A 23,861-nucleotide genomic window follows, 5' to 3' on the forward strand; every position below is an offset into this window, starting at 1 on the left:
TCCCTACAGAGGATTATCAAGATGTGGTCTGATAGGACAATGTGGTATTTAAAGGAATTTCTCTTTTTTGCTTGTGGCAGTATGTATAGTTTAAGCAAGGTTAAATGAGCGCATGATACAAGTCCGCAAGGTGCCACTAGGCCAGACACTACAGTACACTCAGTACTGAGGATACGAAGATCTAAAAGACATGATCTCATATTCTCAGAGGGTTCACATTCTAGCAAAGAAGAAAATAATATATAAGCAACAGAATTAAAATAGTAATTCATATAAAATATTATTATTATTATTATTATTTTTTTTGGCTGTGTTGGGTCTTCATTTCTGTGCGAGGGCTTTCTCTAGTTGCATCAAGCGGGGGCCACTCTTCATCGCAGTGCGCAGGCCTCTCACTGTCGCGGCCTCTCTTGTTGCGGAGCACACGCTCCAGACGCGCAGGCTCAGTAGTTGTGGCTCACGGGCCTAGTTGCTCTGCGGCATGTGGGATCTTCCCAGACCAAGGCTTGAAACCGTGTCCCCTGCATTGGCAGGCAGATTCTCAACCACTGCGCCACCAGGGAAACCCATAAAATATTATTAAGTGTTAAAAAGGAACAGCACACTGCAAAAAATGCTATTTGGCATGTCAGAAGCAGAATACGTTTTCTCAGTGGCTTTCTTCCTGTAACCAAATCCTAATTTTCCCCTAGAGAGATGGATTCCTCAGGTGAATTAGGGAAAATTAATACATTCAGCTATAGAGGTAACAGAGAAAGCATGTTAGTATTTCCCATAGAACAACAAAAAAAGGGAACTTAACAGAAAAGTCAGCTCAGTGTCGGGGGCGGGAGGCACGTACTCCACTGAGGCAGGGCCTGTGAGCTGAAAGGAGGGTGAATGGTGGCCGCTCAGCAGACAGAAGATACAGCACCAATGACAACCCAGTCTGGAATGTGCAGGGAAGGGGTGGGGCAGGGGTGCTGGTCAGCAGAGCTAAACCAACACCCTTACCCAGACCTGCTTTAAGCACCTGTGTTAGGTGAGGCCAAGGAATCAGGAGACTACAGTCCCAGCAACGGGGAGACACTGGAAGTTTTCAAGTAGGACAGGGATATCACTTCTTGTCCCATGAAAGACAGGGTGGAAACAAAGAGCCTGATCCAGCTGAAGGTGACCATAAAAGGCCAGAGATGAGGAAGGCCTGAATGGAGACAAGGGAAGAGGATGAGGAAAGAAGGAAAGAGGTTCAGATGCACATTTCAAGAATGAAGTTGGAGGACTTGGCAATCAGTTGGATGTAAGGTTAAATCAAAGAACTGAAGGTTACTTTAGTTTTTGAGTTAGTGCAACTAAGGACAGATACACATATTAACTTGTAAACAAGTGTCTACTGATTTTATAATTATTCAGTGGATTTCACAATACAGGAAAAAAAATGCTGGGTGGTTAAAAAAATATATCAAGCTTACAAGGCAAGGTAAAGCCGTGCTCTACATTACAAAATACATCCTCTAAACAAAAGCATGAGAAAGTCTACAGAAACCTATTTAATATAAAAAGAATGCATTAGAAAATATATAAAATCTTATGGGTTCCCATTTCTATCTGATGTATTTTAAAAGAATGTAACATATTTGCACAGGTTAAAAAAAAAAAGGCTTAAGTGCTTGAGTGATTTTCTGGCAAAATAATTAGACATTTTCAGAAGAACTGCCAGTAAATTAGAGAGAGAAAATCTGAAGTCTCATTTGGATAAAACTTGCTAAAACCGGAAAGTGCTGTTTAATATGACCGCTTCTATAGCCAGACAACCCCACTCCCCCTACCCCTTCTGTGCTCACGATTATTAAGGGGAATAAAATGCCAGAAACTTTCATCACACTAGGCCAGAATGCACTTGTAGAACAATCTGTAGTTCTGGGGAGCAGCCACGTTCCACCTCCAGCCCCACCTGACCCACCTTCTTGTTTACAATGATGCCAGACTGAACCTTTCAGAAGTGGTACATCACACTTTCCTTTCTGGGTGGGCTTGGGTGGGCACAGTGCCCCTTTCTGCTGAGAAGTGAAATAGCAGCTGTCAAGTGAGGGACAAAAAGCCAAACATGAACTACCAGGGAACCTCCAGCCCTGCAGCTTTCCACAAGCCAGTTTAAAAGCAGCAAACTGCTAAATGGAAACACCCAGACCAACTATCGCCATCAGCTAAGAGCCCAATGCCTCAGCATCTCAGCAGTGCTTGGTTGAGGACAAAAATGAGGTGCAACTTGGGTGCCTGTGGGTTCAGGGAGGGGAATGTGATATTTATGGGAGATGATGGCCCTGGAGGCAAACCCTTTTATCACAAGGCTGCCAGGGCCAGGCCTGCTGTGCCATTCAGATGCTCTCCGAGGTCCCATTTGCTATGACCAGCTAATGCAGCCTGTCCTTACCCTAAAAGATTTCTTTGTACCAGGTGAAGCACAAATCAAGTCATAAGAGACCACAGAGATCACCTACCCAAAGGTTTATCCAGTCTCCTGGAAGAAGTCATTTTGGACTCTGAAATACTGCTGTGGACAGTTTCAGAGGATTTAAGTAGGAAGTGCGCTGTAGGGTTTTGTGTACTGTCATGAAAAGGTCTTATCTGAAAACAAATCTTAGACAAGAAATGTAATCAAGGGAGGCAGTATTAATTATAAAAGCTATTATTTTCTGCAATGTGATATATAACACAGGAGAATGAAATGGAAATACAGGTGCAGTTTATAAAGATCATAAAGATCAGTCACCTGGGATTCTACAATTTCTCACAGCAAAATTAACATGTGATAACTCTGCCACAACATTTAATTTTGAAAACCTCAAAAAGACTATATATTTATTTCAAAAGCAGGAGACCCTGATAGAAAATTCAGTTGTAGACCAGAGGCAAAAACCCTGGTCCAAGCAAAAAAAAAATGGTAACCAAGCAAAAAAAACGATAAGCAAGGAAAAAAAGGTCAATGTCTGGGGACCCCGGAAGAAGACAAAAGGGGGTAATGAAGAGACAGCCAGGCCCAAGAAGTGTCCTGGGAGCTGTCATTGTTCTCTACCCCCAGAAATGCCAGCCTAATCTATTCCTCATGGCTCTAACCTACCCGCTGCATCCTTGAATCCAGCCTCTCCTCCAAAATCCATGAGTCCATATTACTTGGAGGTGAGAAGAAAAACCACTTCCAGTGGCAAGGCTGCATGAGGAGGGGATGTATTAATACACACCTATAGCCACCCCCCCACATACACACACACACACACACACACACTACCCCCCAGATGGAACCCAGAATGGTTTTTATTCATAAAATCACTATTATGTATAATATTAAATATTATATATAGTAATCATCAACATATATAATAATTATATGGGAAAATCACATACGATATTAATAGGAATACTTCAGGTATACTGCAGATTAAATAGGTACCAGGGTAAGCTTGGAACTTAACCACCATTCATAGCACTGATTCGACAGAAAATATGTTCAGAGTCCCAGACAACCAACTTTCAACCTTTTGAAGCAGACACATGTATGTATTAGGGACTGTCTGTACTTTCATGCTTGGTTACCAGTTGACTCTCTGCCGGCCAGAAAAGTCCATCTGAACATTGTTCCCATGAACTGACCCAAAGAGAGTTAAGGGGACACTCTGGATAGTAATAGACTTTGAGCCTCACAGCCAGGGACTCCATGACACACAAGACTGGCTGTAGCTTTTTATCTGAAGACTATCAATTTAAAAAGGACAAAACAGGCATATTAAAAATCAAACAAAAAACAAAACTCTTGAACACAAAATTCTGCCACAAACTGAGCCTGTTCTGTTTTACAGGCTGTTGTAGTTTTCTGGCTGTCTATTAGCATCTCTCCCAACTTGCTTAAGCATACGGTTGTTTCTATCATCTATCCTCTTCAACTGGCATTGGTAGATTATAGATGTACCCTTAAATACAGAGATAGAAAGCAACTACAGATTAGATAGCAGAAGAAGCAGTTTATTGCTAGTTTGCAGCCAATCAAACGTCACGAGGCACACAGTGAGAGAGCCCACAGAGCTCGGTAATGACGTCAATGGCCAACCCCACTTGCCCCACATCCTTATAGGGAAGCAGCCTCAAGATCCAACATGTTGGTAATTGCTAGTGGTGGTTGTGGTGGCCATGGTGGGAGAGGGTGGTGAGGAGGGGAAGCAAGGATGCGGGAGAGCAAGACAAAGAGGATGATGGTGGGTGGGGACTCGGTAACACACAGACTACAATACGGGGACCATACAAGTAGGTCTGAAACCAACACACTGGAATATAAATGCTAACTGCTTCCCATACTATCTTCAACACGTTTCTCAAGACTCCTGCCAACAACTCTGTCTTTAACACTATTTCTACTTTGTTCTCAACTGTTCTACCTCCGGCCTTCAAACTTGTTAAAGGCACTTTTATGTTTAAAAAAATCTCAGTAAGTAACACTGAGGATCCAGAACCTCTGCTCTGAGATGAACAGAATGAAGGCAGGTGAGCGCTGCAGTCCAACAGGAAACCTCTATTCGTTCAATCACGGCTACTCTGATGAAAGGCATTCCTAGGGCTCCAGGAAAGCAGCACGTCTGGAGGAAGGGACACTGAATCGGGAAGAAAAGAATTCTCTTGGGTTACAGGTCTGCTCTGTGACCACTTAATCATGCCAGATCTCAGTTCATTTGAGAAACAACCCTGACCCAAGTCATTCACCACAATGACTTGTGTTTAACACAGGTAACAGAAATGTGCCCTGCAAATTGTGAAACTAAGTGCGTTTATCTAAATTTGATTACATTCACAGAAAAATTCTGGTTTAAAAGACAAACCTTTAAAAAAAAATCAAATCCACAAGAAGCCAAACCAACCCGAAATATCCCTTCTTCACCGGACTAGACATGTCATTATGCTCCAAGCTACTAATATAAAGCCAAGCCTGCCTAGGCAAGAACAAAGCTGTTACATTTATTTTTATTCCTCTCCTCCTCTTCTCCATTCAAACAATACTGCTCATTTTGTAAGAACCAGAAGATGAGAGAAAAGTTGAGATCCACAAAAAATAGAATAACCTTCAGGGCTGAACCAAGGATAATACGTTAAGAAAAGAGTTGAAAACAAAAGCAATGATTTCGTTTCACATGCACATGCTTCACCTGCCCAGAATTTTGTTTTGCTGGAAACTTTCTAGCAAGATCAAAATCTCAGGAAATTCCAAACAAATGAAACTCTAAAGGCAAATTACTTAGGAAAAAGGATCTAACTTTAGAGACCCAAGCATGCTCCTGCCATTTTTATCCAGTTCTTTACTTTTATACAGGAGCACCAAACCAACCATAAAATCATATGCTAACAAGAGCTCTGCATCCTGCAAGTTGACAACTCTGGCTTTTAATAAATGCCTCTATTTCCTGTCAGCACTGGTCAGTCCCAGCTACCAAACCTATGAAGTTTCAATGAGGGAGACTCTCATACCGCTGACGTCTCTCATACTTGGCCAGCATGCTGGAACACAAGAACTAAGAAACCACAGGGAAATTGCCCCTCCAGAGTGGCATGGGCTGTGCACGGCCCCGAAGCAGGACCAGCTGAGGAAGACAAGGATGGGTTACAGATGAGACTTAGTTCCACTGAGTGTACACAGTAAGTCCCTGACATATGAACCTTCAAGCTGCGAACTTCCGAAGATGCGAACGTGCGTTTGCATGTCCAATCACGTAAGGCCTGAGTGAAACTGCAGCTTGCCCTCCGTCTCCTATTGCTGACGATCCTTCAGCTCTACCATCTTCCACTTCCTCTCCCTCCTCCAGTCAGTAACTCTTCTTGCCTTATCACTCAATGCCAGCCCCTATATGCCAGCTGTTGCATTGTACTACTGTACTTTTCAAGGTACTGTACTGTAAGATTAAAAATGTTTTCTTTATTTTTTGTGTTTGTTTTTTATGTATTATTTGTGTGGAAAGTATTATAAACCTATTACAGTACAGTACTATACAGCCGATTGTGTTAGTTGGTACCTAGGCTAACTCTGTTGGACTTACAAACAAATTGGACTTACGAATGTGCTCTCAGAACGGAACTCACTCGTATGTAGGGGACTTACTGTATATGTGTATATGTGTCTATCTATCTGGGATTAGGCCCACTGAAATGAAGTTCAGCTACGTTCAAGGCACTGGAGGGAGACACCAAGAATGACACACAGTTCCCGCTCAGAAGGGCTTCTAATTTCAATGAGAGAGGAGGTTGTTCCACACATAATATAAAGGGTGAGAGAGAAAACAAAATGTGTGCTAAGTTGATGGGGGGTCAGTAACACATGGTTTGCACAATACTATAAATTCAATGCCTCCCTATCAACCAGTTTCCAATTCATGAAGCCAAAGAGCATAGCTCATCTACTCATTCAGGAACTACCTATTGGGTACTTTTATATGCCAGGCACTATATTGGATCAAAGAGACAGAAATGACTCAGACAAAAACAATCCTGCCCCTTTTAAGATAGGTAACTTGGCAATAGGTAAGTAAACAGGCAACTACGGAACAATGAATATCCTTACAGTATAATCACAAAAGGTGCTATGAAAGTGCAAGTACAGGGGCCATGGGAAGACCTGTAAGAGGCACCTATCTGGGGAAATTTGAGAAAGCATCCTAAAAGAGGATGCCTAAGATGGACCTGGAAGGAAGAACAAGAACTAGTGAGGGATGGGCTTCCCTGGTGGCGCAGTGGTTGAGAGTCCGCCTGCCGATGCAGGGGACACGGGTTCGTGCCCCGGTCTGGGAAGATCCCACATGCCGCGGGGGCGGCTGGGCCCGTGAGCCATGGCCGCTGACCTTGCGCGCCCGGAGCCTGTGCTCCGCAGCGGGAGAGGCCACAGAGGTGAGAGGCCCACGTAACGCAAAAAAAAAAAAAAAAAGAACTAGTGAGGGAGAATGTTCCAGGCAGAGGAAACAGTATACGCAAAGGCCCTGTAGGAGACAGGGAGCCTTACATTTCAGGAACGAAAAGTGTTCTGGAAGCTACACCAGAGTACAAGAATGTCTATGAGCCCACTCTGAATTCAAAGGCTGTTACTACCTCTGGGTGAACAACTGAAACAGCCTAAGAAGAACAGAGTCAGATGAAAGTGGCAGCATAGGGAGACCCCCAGCAGATGAGCAGAGAAGCCCAAGAGTGAGACCTGGGACTAACTAGCTAGAAAAGGAGAATATATAAAAGGAAAGAAAAAGGAAAAGGGAGAGTTATGGAAACTGCGGTTAGAGAATATTCAAGAAGCAAATAGAGGTCGACCATGTTAAATGGTGTTATGATAAGGATGCAAAGAATCCATTGGCTTTAGCAACAAGAAAGCTAACAGTGACCCAATGAAGAATTATTTTAGTGGCGTGGCAGGGTGGAGCCTAGCTTCCCTCAGTCGAGGAGTGACTGGGAGGTGAACAATGGACGCAGTGACCTATTTATTTCAAACATTTCAGCTGGAGAGCAGTGACTAGAGGGGGAGTCGCAGCCGGAATAAGCCTGAAAATGTTTAAATGGTTCAAGAAAGATGGTAACATAGAGGGAGGGCTAAGGACACATACCTAAAAAGAAACACTAAGCTGTTGGTGCAAGACGCCTTGAACAGGTGGGATGGGAAGGTATGAAGAGCACAGATATAAGGCTGCCTTCGACAGGAACAAAGGCTCCTTTTTCCTTGTGAGAGAAATGAGGCAGAATGGATGACAGGCAAACTTCAGATCTGACAGCCAGGAGCTGAGGGAGACAGATCTGAGGTTACTGACCTGATTTCCTTCTAGTGGTTCAATCTGCAAAACCAGGAGATTTTTCTCCAGCAGCACCTACGGGCGTAGGTCCAAGAAGAGAAAAGCTGGTGGCTGGCCTGGTCCAGGTAGAGCTGGTCTGGTATGCTGATGGCAAGAAGATGGGCAGGGGCTTCCCTGGTGGCGCAGTGGTTAAGAATCCGCCTGCCAGTGCAGGGGACACGGGTTTGAGCCCTGGTCCGGGAAGATCCCACATGCCATGGAGCAACTAAGCCCGTGCACCACAACTGCTGAGGCTGCGCTCTAGAGCCCGCGAGCCACAACTACTGAGCCCGCGTGCCACAACTATTGAAGCCTGCGCGCCTAGAGCCTGTGCTCTGCAACAAGAGAAGCCACCGCAACAAAGAGTAGTGCCCGCTCGCCGCAACCAGACAAAGCCCGCACACAGCAACAAAGACCAAACGCAGCCAAAAATAAAAATAAATTAAATAAATTAAAAAAAAAAAAAAAGAAGATGGGCAGAAGGGCTACACGGGGATATTGGAGAGGCAGCATTTCAAGGGACTGACCGGCCGCATAAGAAGGGAAGGGAGGACTGGCGCTGGAAAGGAGCAGCTGGAAATCTGGCTGTAGGAGTAAACCCAGATGAGGGAAGTAACTGAGTGAGGGAGTGTGGAAGCACAGGAGGCTGTGACTGGAGAGTGAAAGGTCTGAGTCTAATGAGATGGCAAAGACAGAAAAGATCCCAAGGGCCAGGGTGTGCCCTATGGGAAGGAGACGGCAAAAGGAGAGGGACATGAAATTTCCAGGGGAGGAGGTGAGCATGGTGGATGGACTGCCCAAGGGAACACTGACGTGGCCCAGGGGCGACAGCAGCTGTAGAAAAGAGGAGACATTGCGAGCCAGGTAAATTAAGGGGAGAGGGAGGGATGCAGAGGGGCCCACTTAAAATATGACCAGCATAATACAGGCAAGTAATTAAACAATTCCCCCAAAGGCAATTTATTGACTGGGAATGCCTGCTGGAATCCTCTCTAAGATTCATACTCCCACCCCCAACACACGCACATCTACACCTCCCTCCAATCCTAAGACAAAGCATAATCAGTGAACCAGGGTCTTATCCAGAGTTTGGACTTCTATTAAGGATCTATTTTTATAATGCTTTCTTATTCACTTCCATCTTAAAAACGGTTGCTTCCCCCCTGCAATATTCTGTCCATTTAATAGCTATGTTTAGGGCTTCCCTGGTGGTGCAGTGGTTAAGAATCCGCCTGCTAATGCAGGGGACACAGGTTCGAGCCCTGGTCCGGGAAGATCCCACATGCCGCGGAGCAACTAAGCCTGTGCCCCATGACTACTGAGCCTGTGTGCCACGACTACTGAAGCCCACGCACCTAGAGCCTGTGCTCTGCAAAAAGAGAAGCCACCACAATGAGAAGCCTGTGCACCGCAACAAAGAGTAGCCTCTCGCTGCAACTAGAGAAAGCCCATGCGCAGCAACGAAGACCCAACGCAGCCAAAAATAAATTAAAAAAAAAAAAAGCTATGTTTAGTGACTCTGTTGAGAGGCCTGTGAACTCTTGTTTTTCTACTCCATACATCTATTTCTGCTATGGATGTTCTATAGTATCCATTCAGTGACATGTAAATGACTCCAAAATAAAACCGGAAGGAGGAAAAACAAAAACAGAAGCCACATTGAAACATCCTCCTTCACCAGTGAAGGAAAAATAGTCAAAGCTTCTTTTACTCTACTTTGTCCTCCATTGATAAGAAAATCTCTTCCCTTTTCAAATCTGTAATGACTAGTAATCAACAATTATTCTTTAAAATATCGAATCCAGTACTACTTCCACACATGATCTTCAAAACCAGAATTAGAAAAGGGAAAAAAGAAGTCACACAACCTTAATGGTTTGCAGATATCCAAGTCTGACTGCTCCGACACAGCAAGGAACGAGTTTAGTAAGTATGTGAACGGAAAACAGGCAGCGATCAGCAACTCATTCAGAATTACTCAAGATGATAAGTTTTGTGTTTAAATCACAAAGTCACAGAATATGTAATCATAACCAAAAATGTTAAAATGCCTAAAAATTAAAGCCTATCAGTTAGTCATTTAAAACTAGGATAAATTATCAGTAAACTTAAGTTATTTTACAAGGTACTTGACTTGAAAGACTCACTCGAACAAAGCCGTCTATGTATAGAGAACTGCTAATGAACAGACCACATAATGGGATAAGCCAGCTAACACCATTAAAAATATCCTTTAAAATTCACAATGAATAAATGAGACCTTTCTTCTTATAGTGTCATCTGCAAATCAGGGGGATAGCCACATATTTTCCATTTGTACTTACTGAGTCAGGCTTATACTTAAACTCTTTATAAAAAACATTTTGTGTCATAAAAGATAATTCTGCTTTTTGTACCGACTGAAGAGTATCTGCATAAATACCTGGATAATAAAAATAAAACTATTTATATAAAAGCTATCACTTCATTGCAATCAATACTGTACTACCTGCCTACTAAGTGTAACGCACTGTCCGTTAACACCATTAACGCACAGACAATAACACAAACATCATCCTGCCAGAGAAGACACCTACACAGGTGACCACTACACGGCGGCAACATGAGGTCAATGACATGCTGTAGCCTTCACTAAGCCACTCTATTAGAAGGATTCTGAGGCCATTATCACAGTCAAGGTGAGAAGTAATGGCAAGGGAGAGAGGAAAAAAATATATATTAAGAGAAAGAGAGACAATGCATATGAATTGTGGAGGGGCAAGGGGTGGATGGGAGGCGGAGGGTTAAGAACAAAGAGGAAGAAAGTTAAATATGCTCCCATGCTTTCAAGCTTAGGTAATTTAACACTTAACATGAACAGAGAAGGGCAAGGAGGCCTGAACCCAGATTAGGGGACTAGAGAACATAAGGGGCTCACTCCTGCCTGCCCTTGGAATCTCCACTTAGATATTACTTTTATAGACTATCTTTACCTGACAGGTCTTCCGCTTGCTTTTCCTTCTCCCAAATGCCTCTTCCTCAGTGTCTGCAAGTACCCAGGCCTACGCCTATGAGAGCTCTCATCACTCTGAACTGGGACTGTCTCTACCCAACCCCTTTGCTGGCTGCACTGTTAAGCTTCTTAACAGCAAGGACCAACTGTGTCTTTCTTGCTCACCGCTTACCCTCACTGCCTACGAGAGCCCGGGCCCTAGCTCATGAACCTGAATGAGTGAACGGACTCTGCCTGAAAGGAGCTTACCATTGCAGAGCAGAAGAGGAAATAAAGGGGGAGATGAAAAGCTTCATGGAGAAATTGATCTCCAGTTATTGATTTTAATTTCATATATACAAAAAAGTATTAAATGGCCAATGCCATCATGTCACACAGTTCAGGAGTGCTAAAACACTGAGTTGGTTTTGTCCTCCTGGGATTCAGCTTTAGGAGGGGAAAAGGTACAAAACTCAGAACAAGGATCCTGATTGTTTTATAATGGTAAAGAATCTTCCCTATCTATTGCTTGTTCTAATTTGTCATATATAATATACCTCTATGGAAGAAGAGATGTTCAAGAGGGATCAAAGGAATAGCATCTCCTACAATATAACACGTACTTCTGTTGCTAAACAGGGACAGCAACCTTTCACACATATTCTTTGTAACATATATACATACATATATATATTTTCCCCCCAATCATGGCTATCATTGATTTCATCCCTTGATAGAGGGGATAAGGTGGAGAAGCCATCTAATCATGAACTGAGACACATGACAAATGGTATCATTCCTATAACCAGGTCACAAAGCAGGTCATTAAAAACACTACTTCTTAGATTTTTCAGTGCAAACGTATTTGAGCAAAAGTCATTCTTCTTGTCAAGTCCCATATTGACCGTCCAATTTAATTTTCAAGTTGGTCATCAAAAATAGTTCGTGGAAATAACTGAACATGGGACAAAAATACAGTCACACTCAGTTGCTCGAGGTGGAAAAAGATGGTGGCAGCTTCCAACTTCCTCAAAATAGCAGAAAGGGGATAAGGATGACAAGGGAAGGGGGAAGGGCAGAAAGGAAAGAAGCACCTGGCTAATGATTTTATCCCGGATTTTAATGTCAAGGGCACTCCCTCCTCAGGCATTTTCACACTAGCCACCATATCTCCAGCTAGTCTTCCTTTGCTTTGATTTTATCTAATGATAGTACACCAACTACTTACAAGCCTAAACGTCTTTTTAAAATCACCTTAATTCTAATGCTAATAAACAATTCCAAGAAAAAATCCCAGTCTGGAGTAGAGGCTACAAACTCAAGTGCGTCCAATGGCTGGGTAGATCATATGAGCGAGGACAGGGGGACCCGCTGGGGAGAAGAATACACACGTGCCCCTCAGATCAGCAGACCACTGCCACGGTGGGCTCAGGCCGTGCGACCTTCAGATTTTTCAAGAGAAGCCAGAAATCCAGATTTGTATGTGATTTCTCCTGATTTATCAATAATGACAAAAGTTTAAACTCCTCTTTTTTTTTTTAAAGCACTGTGTGGACCAAGCAAAACATAACTGGGTGGCCAACTTGTGACATCTAGGTAAGAGGTCAGAAATATGGGCAAGGGTCAAAATCTACAAACTCTCTCTTCCTGTGTGCTAATCAACCAGGAAGCGAAGCACAATTCCTTGTCCCTGCAGTTGTGTATCAGTGTGAGCACGGCCACAGTGCCGTTGTAAAGCTGGGTCCAGGACATGGGAGACCTCAGGCAAAGAAGAACATGGAGGCTCTGACACCTAATTATCCTCCCAAAACATTTCCTGCTATTAAAGACCAATTTATGGTGTGTAATAAATGGTACTGCATGTAAAGCACTTTGCGCAGTGCCTGGGGCACATAACAGAATTCAATAAAAGTTAGCTGTTATTGGGTTTTATTATGAATGAGGGTAGAACATGGATCAGACTGTGCCTTTCTCCCTTGAATGGGAGATTTTAGTCCAATTACAAAACCCAATAATCCTCTTTAGACACGAGAAGAATTTCAAAGGAAACTGCATTCATCAATGTGGCATTCAGTCATTTTATAAAATAATGGATTTATGCCCACACAGGGTGTTTTATTCTTTTTAAGGACATAATGGATTTTTAAAGTTTTGATTTGAGTTAATATGAAAATTTAAAGTTCTGTCTCACTTTTAGATAAGGGGGATCATGGAACATATATGGCTACCAAATCTAGCATGAGTGGGACGTGAAGCCCCCATTTCTCCAGCAAAGTTGCCCCAGTCTCCTGGCTCCTCGTGTGACCACGTAGGTGTAGGATGTTAGATTCCAGTCATGTTGTAAGGCTATCTGGTCTAATCACCACATTTTACAGATCCTGAATGTTACCACCTTCAAGGTCCCACAACAGTCGAAGGCAGACCCAGAACCCAAACCCTGTCCTCTTCTTCCATCACCTCACAAGTCCCTGGGTGGGGATGTATGTTCGGGGGAGTTGGTTAAGGGTGGGTAGCAGGGCAGCCTGGGACTAAAGCCTTGAGACAAAGACCCAGCCTTTATGAGTAAAAGGCTCTATCAACTAAGGGGACAGGGTGGGGAAGGTTTCCTATATGCAGCCAATCAAAGCCTTGCTTCAGTACGTCTCAGGGTCAGTCAGACTCTTTTAAAAATCCTCTAGTATCAATCATACCCTTTTAGCCACTGGCTTACAGCAAGAGTTCCAAGCCTCTATGAAAGAATCTAATTTACTTGCTGGAAAAGTAGAGACATCACTAAGCAAAGGAATCAATGATTTTTAAAAGAATGTTACTATGTTTCAAAGTGTCCAACTACCAAAGTACTGAGAAAATATTTTTTTGAAATGTAGCCAAGTGTAGAATATAAACTAAGTCCTACATTCAAAATTTGTCTTTCTAGAAAGCAAATGTCAAAGGATATAAAGCAAGCTGTGAACAAGAGACTAAAATTAGCTCAAACCACAAATAACCTAACATACTTATCACTTCCTTATGATCAACCTACAAAAATCAAACATTAAAAGCATTTACAAAACTAAAGGTGTGATGCCAATTTAATCCTTTAACTTCAGCTGTATCCTTTCTTCCTTCTGGCATGTAAACATTACCAAAGAATGACATTTTATTAATTTGAAGGCAAGTACAAGGGAAACCATTAGAGCTAAGTTTTGCCCTGTAAATAAAATAGCATGTACCATGCAGTTCTTAAGTGGTTAGAATGGTAACCACCTCCTCAAACTGAGGATAGGAAATTTCAGATGATGGACCACACCCATCTCCAAATGCGCTTCTCACAGAGAGCTAGGGACATACCAGACTCCTACTTCAGACCAAAGCTTGCCTCCATCTCCTCAAGCCGTTTATTTCCTACTTCCAAAAGCAACATCTTCCAATGAACAAAGGCTGTTGGGAAACACAAAAGTTTTTGTCATAAAGTAGTGGAACATGTTGCAAAAGGAAGCTTAGTTGACAAATGGGGGTTCATGCAAAAAAAAAAAGGTCCTAGTTTGTTAATCTTCAACTACTTTTACCATGATTCTCTCTGCGTGATGACTACATTTTTGATAAGTTTTCTGGGGAAACTTCAAGCTCAAAAAGGATGGAAACGAGTGGTTAAGAAACGATGAGTATAAAACCTACCAACTGCTACTGTGCACTCTTCAATACTAAAACTCTAAAAAGCATTCCTATCAGTAAGCAGAAAAACAAGGGACAGTAGCAGACCTGGGTACTATGACAAGAACAAATGAAATAAAATACTGCTAATGACACTAATATTCCTGGGATATATTAAGAAAAACTGTTAGTGGGACATGAAGGAATATTTAAATACACTTAGAAATGGTACCATGATAGGTACATAAAGGACCCATTAAAACGCAGCACATCATGGGTATGTGGATTCTCAAGGATGGTTCATGGGAGATGTGGACCAGCTAACCCTCAATCATGGCCATATCACCCGGTGTACTGGGGATTGCTCCAGAAATGTGGCTTTGTGCCTGTCAACCTGATGTGGCTTAATGCAACTTCCTGATATTGCACCACTCTGCTTCATCCCCTCACCCCACCTCCGAGGATGATCCAAAAGACCCTGGCAACTGGGAGGTGGTATCCAGATGGTGGAGAACAATAATGGCAATGCTCTTAACTCTAAGATGCTGTCAAAATAACGTTCTGAATCAGGGTAAAAATAAAGCAAAACAACAAGAACAACAAAAAACACAAAACAAAGTATCCTCCCTCTGAAAGACCCCTGAATATCTTCTTAGAGGCCTCTTTTCTCTGTGCAAAAGTGAGCCACACAAATATTTATGACGCTGTTAGGCATACTTTGCCTTTATTCTTGTAGAAGCAAACTCAGCCCTGACTATTTGAATAGTGAAGCAATACAAAATCTAAAAGAGATAAATATAACAGTGACAAATGTTTAAGTACCGAGGGAATTTAAAGCTAATTTACCGTATTATGCTAAATGCAGCTTGCCTATTTGTTCTCTTGAGTGAAGTTATATTCAGAAGTGATTTCATGCGCAGACATTTTTAAGTAACCCCCTGTTCTTTGGAGGATTCCAACTACTTGGAGTAATTACTTGATGTTCACCTTCCTGTAAGCAATTCACAATATTGTATAATTCTCTGAGTAATCAGTACTCATCAGAATAAAAACTAGCTAAGCTGTTCCCTGGAACTTAGCGTGGCATTTTTTTAAATGAGATTCTTCAAAACGAAGAGATGCACCAGTAACGAAGCCATTAGGTCAGAAAAAAAAAAAGTCGGGGGAAAAATGTTTCATAACAGTAACAGAGATAATAAGGGAGTTTTCCTTCTCTAATCACTAACGAATAAATTTAAAAAACACAGTTTTGGAAACCTAGTTTTGCTACGCTCATCTTATCTCTGCAAGTGGTGTCGCTTGCCCACAAAAGCCACAAACACAGCCGAGGCTTTTCCTTCTTCATCTGTAAAAGAAAACGTGCCTCAATCAGTCTTTGGGAAGAAAGCTCTGCAAGTAAAAGAGAAAGAAGCCTAGGACACAAGTCCACTCGAGCCCAAAGGTTTGCCTCAACAAGCAGTTAACCCTCAATAAGAACTCAGAATTTCATGGCACACTACTAGATTAAGAGTAGTAGGGAATATGTACATTTTCCAGAGAAAAATATGGACCTTAAGTGTCCCTTTGCTAAGAAGCCACGTTTATTTTGTGATTCCATGCTGTAGAACTTCTTAAGCACCAATTCTATCTAATTACCACGGGGTATCCGTAAAACTTTACAAACAGCGTTGGTAGAATCATAAGCATTCAAAACTGCAAATTGAATCAGGTCACAAATTTAAAAAAACAAAAAACTGAAAATCATTTATCAGTAGTTATTTTTGTCTGCAGTGTGACTTGTACTACATTCCGAAGATCAACTGATTTGGGGGGGGGGGCTTGACTTTTCTTTGGCTATTTATTTTGGGGGAAAAAAATCTTCCACGGGAAATGGTCTTGTTCCTAGCTTTCAGATATTCAAAGTTTACAAAACTGTCAGTAAGACCCTTGTGATACGTCAAGCTGCCTTGAGGAAGGAGAGGGCAGCAGCTAGGAAACTATGAAGCCCACTTCTGCAAAGTGAAGCATTATTTCTAAAATGCTGGAGCCTTAGGTACTTTCTTCTCAAACACGGCAGCTGTGTATACTATCCTGCTCTTCAAATGAGGTTTAGACCAGATGTTGGTTTCTTTCTAAAATTACAACATAAAGGGCAGCTACTCTTTGTGTACCTAGCTGGGGTTGAATCTTTCGTAAATTCTCGAGAATCAGTTCCTCTATCTTTACAGGAAAAACCACCCAATTGCTACTCAGAGAAAAACTGCAAGCATAACTCATATGTCAGTGCCACTCGTTTTCCCACATTACTAAACCAAATGAACCCAACTTATTAAAAATGTTCAATACCTCTTGGGAAAAAAAAGATTCAATTCTTTTGAATCTTTAACTATAGTCACAAAACTCTTACACATTTTTGAGCCTAACTGTACCCACCGACACCCACGCACCTTACAAAATTGAGTAACCACAGCAGTGGTTACAAGGATTACTTCAGGAACATCAAACTCTCTTTGTGAGCGCATTAAAGACTTTCATTACTTGACGAGAACTTAGTGATCAGTTAGTCAAGGATCATTTTTACACAGGAAGGGACTGAAGCCAAAGAAAGGAAGGGACCCATTCAGCCTAGTTAGTGTTAGAGCTAACTAGAGAAAAAGCAAAAGATTAAGTTACTCTCTTGGCCAGAAGGGTGATCTGATCAAGGCCAAAAATGTTTGCCTTTACCATTTATACTCTGAAAAGAAATCACAGGTTTTATAAGGGTTGTTACTTTATGGAGAACCATATTTTTAATCCCACAGTCAAAAAATATTTTACAAACCAGCTACATACAAAGCCCTTCTAGGAGGCATGTGAGAACAAGTCAAGAGTGATGAGAACAGAGTAATTCAATAATTCTTAGAGAGACAGATAGATCACCTCCAAGTTTCCTATTAAGTTCGCCTCAGGCCAAGTACAAATTTGTTGTTAAATTTAAAGTTCCTGTGAAATAAACTGAGTTTGCTACTGGGTAAGCATCCAAGCTTTTCTTCCAAGCCACCACAGCAGGCAATACCAAACTGCCTCATCAAGCCCTGGCTCAAATTGTACTGGTTTTCTCTGAGAGTGGCCTCTGCTATTAGTACTAATGCAGGCTAATCTTTTTGTGTCTACCATTCCTCCTCCCCCAGAATGGGAGTTGGGAACTGTGACTTGTCTTTCTAATGTAAGGGCCTGGGGCAAAGTGCTGACAATCAATTCAACCCCAACATTTCTTAGGCACTTTGTGTGCGGTGCAGAGGACACCAAGATGAATGAGAAATATGGAAGAGGTGACTTCCATAGTTTGGACCCTACAGTAGATGGACCCGGATACAAAGGAACAGCTCCATGAGAGCAGGGCTTTAAAAGAGATAGGTATGAAAGTGTATGTAAGCACACAAGTGAGAGAGCCAAAATCTAGTGCAAGGGGGCACACATTTGAGCTGGGAGGCGCAAGCCAGAATGAGTGGGAAAGGCAGCCTAAACAAAGTGTTGAGCTAAAGTACAGAGGAATGAAAAGAGAAGGATGAGTCTGGAGAACACTGCACCTTCTAGTGTGGCTAGAATAAAAGGTACACAGGAGGGGATGGCTGGAACCTGGCTGCCATGCCAAGGAGCTTGGACCTTACACATAAATGAAAGCATAGAAGTAAACAGAGGAGTGACAGACTCAGGTCTGTTTTTAACACAATTACTCTAGTGATAATGTGAAGAATATACACAGTGGGGCAGGGGGGAGATGTGGAGAGATTGTTGAGGGACCTTATTAATATGCTTCTGGTCTCACCAATTTCTGTAATGTGAAACCAGAAATGACAGCAGGATTATAAGCAAAATTTGAGAACCTAGACCACTGGGATGGTAGGAAGGACATTATAGTGACCAATCAATGAGATGTGGTAGAGGGAATCAAGAACCATTCCAAAGTCCCCAGCACTCCTGGATATTCAAAACATGCACCAAATGACTGGTACCAAACTACATTGTCTTGGACACAATGACCCTGCTGGACTTCCCCTTTTCCTAAACATGGGCAGTACAAAGAAACATGCCCAGACTATTTGTAGTCAGTATTAGTTGGTTACCATGAACAAATTAACACAAACACTGTAGGGAGGGACGCCAGCTTGTGCAAAATACACATGAGCTCAGGCTGGCTTATGAAAAAGTACCTGCAATTAAAAGCACAGCATAAGACAAAAACAGTCAAAAGGATTCTGCCATCTAAAAGATCAGAAAATAGACAACTCAAAAAAAAGAGAAAAGGGAAAAAAGAAAAGGCACAGTTATTTCAGTAGTTAAGAGTCTGACAAAACCCCTACAGGAAATTTTAAAATTTATTTCTATCATGAAATTCAGTATACATTCAATTACACTACCCAATACCAGGCATTTTTAAAATAGGTTTGGGGGAGCTATTCGTGCTAAAATGCAAAATGCAGGGACTTCCCTGGCAGTCCAGTGGTTAAGACTCCATGCTTCCAATGCAGGGGGGCATGGGTTCGATCCCTGGTAGGGGAACTAAGATCCCGCATGCAGCGCAGCGCAGCCAAAAAAAAAAAAGCAAAATGCACTGGAGGGGCCTTGGAGCCCAATGGTAGATAACTGGCAACCGAAAATCATCTGCATTACCATTACCCCCAGCTGACTCTTCAGAACCATCTGATATAGTTTATGATGTACTTCCAAAAGAACCAAAGTATTCCTATAAATATGCCGGTGATGTCAAACAAATAATGATAGCAAAAAGTTCTTCCCTCCACTATTTCTACTTGTGCCCCCAGTTAATCTGAGTCCAGACAATTACAAACGTCTTTGCACCATTTCCAAAGTGGTGATCAGACACCTAAATTTAGTTCACTCAAACCAGGGCTACACAAGAACATTTAGATCTAATGGGTCACTCAAGATGACTAGAGCTTCCCATCCTCTCCATGTCACTTCCGTTTGTCTTTCTTTTTTTTAAGTGAAGTGAGCCATAGTGTATAGATCTTTCTCCTCTGCACAAAACACAGTTTTTCTCTGAAGGGAACAGTATTTATATAAAAATTACTGGGAAATTTTAATATTCATCTTGGACTGTAACAAAATAAGCTGTATACAGCAGTAAGGAATTTTAGTGAATTATTGTTATAACATGGTTTTAACCTAGTCAGGCATTAGATCGTATTTCATAATGAAAGCAGCTATAAAAACAAATGTCAATTGGAAGCGTGGCCCGTATTACAAAGCCTGCCTCTAACATAGAATAAATCTTGCCTTCAAGTCACAAGCTATTGTTGCAATCTCCTTTATCTGAAACAATCAAATCATTCATACTGAAAATTAGTGAACAGTGTCAGAGAATCAAAGAATTAGAGACGAGAGAAATGGCGAAACACCTGACCCAAACCTTACACTACAAATGGAGGGTAGTTTTTCCTATTTTCATTCATTCAAGCCCTCTCTTCTCTCATTCTAGCTCCAAAAACCAATCCCTTTGCCCTATCTGTGTTCTCTCTTCTCTTTTGGGCACTCCAGGCTTGCTAAGTATTACTTCCACTTTTCAAACCAGACATACAATCATTTAAATGATAGAAAACAATTTTTTAAAGCCATCTACACATGCTATCAAAGCTGACTTTTTATAGACCTAAATGCTTATTAGTATCTATGCTATCTATTAGCATTAACAACTATATAAACAGTTACGCTCACTTTATCAAATTGAGCTAGGAGAGAATCTTCCCCTGAAACATTTGTTTTCTAAGCCGCCTCAATCCTCGGCATTCAAAAGTCTGCTTCGTCCTTTGTTCTTTTCCCAATTGTTTCCAAGTTTTTACATCTTTTTGTTCTAGTTAGAAGTTAGTATAGTGAGAAATAACTGCACTGCTTTGTTTACAAAATGTTAAGCAAAAATTACATATTATTTAAAAAATCACAATAGACTAAGCAAGCTCAAAATGACTCTGTATAAGGCTGCCTTCATTGTGACGGGCTACAAAATATTAATTTTTTTAACTTCCATTTTCTACCCACCATAAACACATTTCTTTGAATTCCTGAAAAATAATGGTTTTCGTAAATTGACACACACTTTGGAAAATCTGCCACTTTAGACTCAAGGTCATTTGAACTCTACATTTTTTAAAAAATGCCAGAGTTTGCCACTTTTAACATCAAGAAGGAAAAGAGCGTCTGATTCAGATTTTGTAAAAGAAAAATATCTGTACTGCAGAGGTGAGAAAGCCCACAGTGGATAATTCTCTAAGATAAAAGAAACCGCCTCTAGAAATGTGGCAATCGATTAAGCATCTAGAGAAATCTCAACATACAGCAATCTCCACCAACTCCTGGGGTTCCAAGGTGGTAGACAAACATAAGAACAATGAGGGAAATTAACTGAAGACCATGCTGCATGCTGGTGACTTGCTTAACATAGTTTTTACAGTGCTTGGGTGAAAGGTCTCCCACTCCTCCCTAAAACTGTAAGTAATCAAATTCAAACAAGGACTTTTTATAATATGAATTTGCTGTTGCCAACTGAGTCAGCTTCAGTATAAAAGATTCTCCCCAGTACCTCCTGGAGGCCACCCCTACTTGTGATGGGGTATATCATTATCAACTCCAACACTTCAGACCAAGAATTTTTTCAAAGACCACTTTAGACTCCACTGTATTCAATCTGATGCAGAAAATTTGTCTACACATTCTCAAAGTCACTAGTGGGATTCATTCAATTAACTCAGAGAGACTAGACACGGAATACAAATTTTATATATTGATCGATCATACTTATACAGATTAGAGTTGTTATAAACATTAGTCTATCAGAAGCTAATATACATTACAGTGCAAGTAAAAAGAATCCTGTCAAATAAGCTTGATGAAAATCCACATGAAACCAAGCCTGCCAAAAAAAGGCTTTTGTTAGTCAAGCATACCAAAGAACTACTTAAAGCTTTTTTCCTTTTTAAGTGGAGCTCAAAATAGATTTTAATACTACCAGCTGATGGATCTCACAATTTGCCTTTTGAGCCTATAAGCCGAAAACAGCCTTCTCCCTTTACACAAGTAACAACATCTCTCTATTCTGTACGTTGTTTATTTAAAATACCGAGTGTGGTTTTGGTTAATCCTCACAACCCCCGCGATGACATTTAATCGGGAGCACATATTTTCTTCAGAGGATTTAGCTCTTGTGAAAGCAGACCTCTTCATTTTTTTAATCTGATGATGTAGAGATACGTGAGAGACCCTACCTTCCGAACTTTCTATTTATGAATCACCATAACCCACAAGGAGATGAGGACCGGGAAGACACCATCATCTCAACCATGACCAAAGGATAAGATGCTCATCGAGAGAAAGATGCTATTTTAGAGAGAGTAAAAACGTCAACCTCCCCTGTTGCCTGCCTGACACGGGGTAACATTCTGGCCCCAGTGGAGTGGGTACTCCAGACCTCCTGGCTGGAAAGCTCTTTTTAGCCTGCTACTCTCAGGGCTTAGCTCACAGAGCAAGTATCTCTTCCTCTGACAGATCTTCCCTGATCCCCTTCTCTGAGGCAGGCATCTTCCCTGAAATCACTCTCTACCCCGTTATGTTTTGTTTTCTTCATAGCACTTGTCCCCATCTGAAATTGTCTGCTTATGTGTTGGACTGCCCTATTCGACCCTAAGCTCACGGGGGATAGCATCTTGCCTGTCTTGTTCAGCAAACATTACCTCCAGCGCCTCAGCAGCGCCTAGCACGGAAGAGGCACGTCAATTCAGATCCATTAAATGAATGAACAGGAAGGGGGAAGGGACTGTCATCCTTGGGACTCGACGCACAGAGACCAGGAGAAAGGAAATGTAAAGGAGGGAGGGGGGAGTAACCCTTTCCCCCGGGGAGACAAAGGAAGACAGCCTGGGGTGGTCCAGTCTAGAAAGGAAGTAGTGGGGGGGTTCTATCCACCCCAGGGGACAAAGAGTGGACAAGCAGGGGGTCGGGGTGCGAGGCTTCGCGCTGAGAGCAGAGACTGGCGGCTTCCAGGCTTGAGAGGTCACCCGGGCTGGAGGATGTGAGGTAGGTGGGGGATCAAAGGGGACTGCGAGGCCGGGGAGAGACGCAGGCCCACCCGGGGGACAAAGAGAGAGGCGACTGGCCTCTGCCGCCGTCGGATCGAATCCTCACGGAGCAGGGCCCAGGCGGAGGGAGGGACCCAGAGGGAGAGCGGGGCCTGGGGGTCTGAGGGGAAGGTTCGCTAGGCCTAAGCGAAGGGCCTGCCGCGCTCTGGGGCGCTCCCGCACCTGGTAAATGGCCGCCCAGCTCCCAGCCTTGTCGATCTGCTCGAACTCCTTTTCCATCTCCATGGCGGGCCAGGGGGGCTGCTGCGCCTCCTCCTCGGCCCACTGTGCCTTCTGCCGCTCTAGGCCGCGTCGCGCTCTCCGCACTTAGTCCCGCTGCAAGCCGCGACTCTCGCCGCTACCGCCGCCCTAGCCTCCGCTGTTTCTTCATGTCAACCCGGCAGCCGGAAGTACGCACCGCGCTGCCGCGGGCTCCGCCCCTCAAGCGGAAGGACCAATCAGCGCTCAGGAATGTCGGCTAGCAGTTCCGCGGGGCGGAGCCGGGGGAGGTGCTGGGGGAAGACATCTTGCAGCGTGCCCTTCCTCCTCCCCTCCCATCCCGGTCTACGGGCTTGGGCGTGGCGCGCGCCCGTTGCCTAGGCGACCCCGGGAGCCCCGCCCACGGCGCGTGGGTTTGCCGGGGTGCCATCGATCTTGAATTCAAGCATCGACGCGGTCCGTTGAGTCACAGAGTGACCTTGAAGCAGTCATGCATCTTTCTTGCAGCGCCAGGGCCCAGGCCTCAGTGCTCCAAGGGGGGGGCGGGGGTGGGGTTACATGCTCCCCTTCTAGGCTCCCGCCTCTGGCCAGATGTCCGCCCTTTTTTCGTGAAACTTAAGAGCTTCATGATTTACCAGGCTGCTGGGGAAGGCCCACTACTCTCTGAATATACTTTGCGTTTGGGGTCTCCTATCCTGGGCACTGCAGAAATGAATGGATTGGGGTCTTGGAATGATTTTTAATATTTCTCAAAATAGCAAGGAAGTCCTGCTCAGAATGGACTCAGTGGAGCACAAATTCCATGGTGCATTAGTGTTGAATAATGGCAGATTTCTGGGCCGACTTCCAAAGGATTCGGATACAGGAATCTGTATTTTTTACCAGCAACCCCAGCTAATTCTATACCTGTGGTCCTTGGAGCACACATGAGAAGGGCTGGTCAGGTGGTTTTCCTGCAGGTTGTACTTTAAGCCATTCACTTTTGGGTCGGGCACATTATATGAAGATTGTGAACTCCATGGGGTCAGAGACCCTAGAGGACAGAATCATCTCTGTTCACTCTTCCCATCTCAAGCCTACCCAGAGCAGCGGTGTTGAATTCCAGCTCATTCCTTGAGTGCTTGT

The 23,861-nt window shown here is 43.0% G+C and overlaps 1 protein-coding gene across 2 annotated transcripts in view; it reads right to left on the reverse strand.

Moving 5' to 3' along the window:
* Window positions 1–22,934, reverse strand: part of PTPN1 (protein tyrosine phosphatase non-receptor type 1) — a 69,259-nt gene extending 46,325 nt beyond the window's left edge. For both annotated transcript variants that reach the window (XM_007446380.1, XM_007446381.1), the window contains exon 1: window positions 22,701–22,934. In XM_007446380.1, the coding sequence (XP_007446442.1) occupies window positions 22,701–22,763 (63 nt within the window). In that variant the 5' untranslated portion in view covers window positions 22,764–22,934. The remainder of the gene's footprint in view (window positions 1–22,700) is intronic.
* Between the last annotated feature and the right edge of the window lie 927 nt (window positions 22,935–23,861).

The sequence above is a fragment of the Lipotes vexillifer genome, unplaced genomic scaffold, assembly GCF_000442215.2.
Source record: "Lipotes vexillifer unplaced genomic scaffold, Lipotes_vexillifer_v1.1 scaffold251, whole genome shotgun sequence".
Taxonomy (NCBI): domain Eukaryota; kingdom Metazoa; phylum Chordata; class Mammalia; order Artiodactyla; family Lipotidae; genus Lipotes; species Lipotes vexillifer.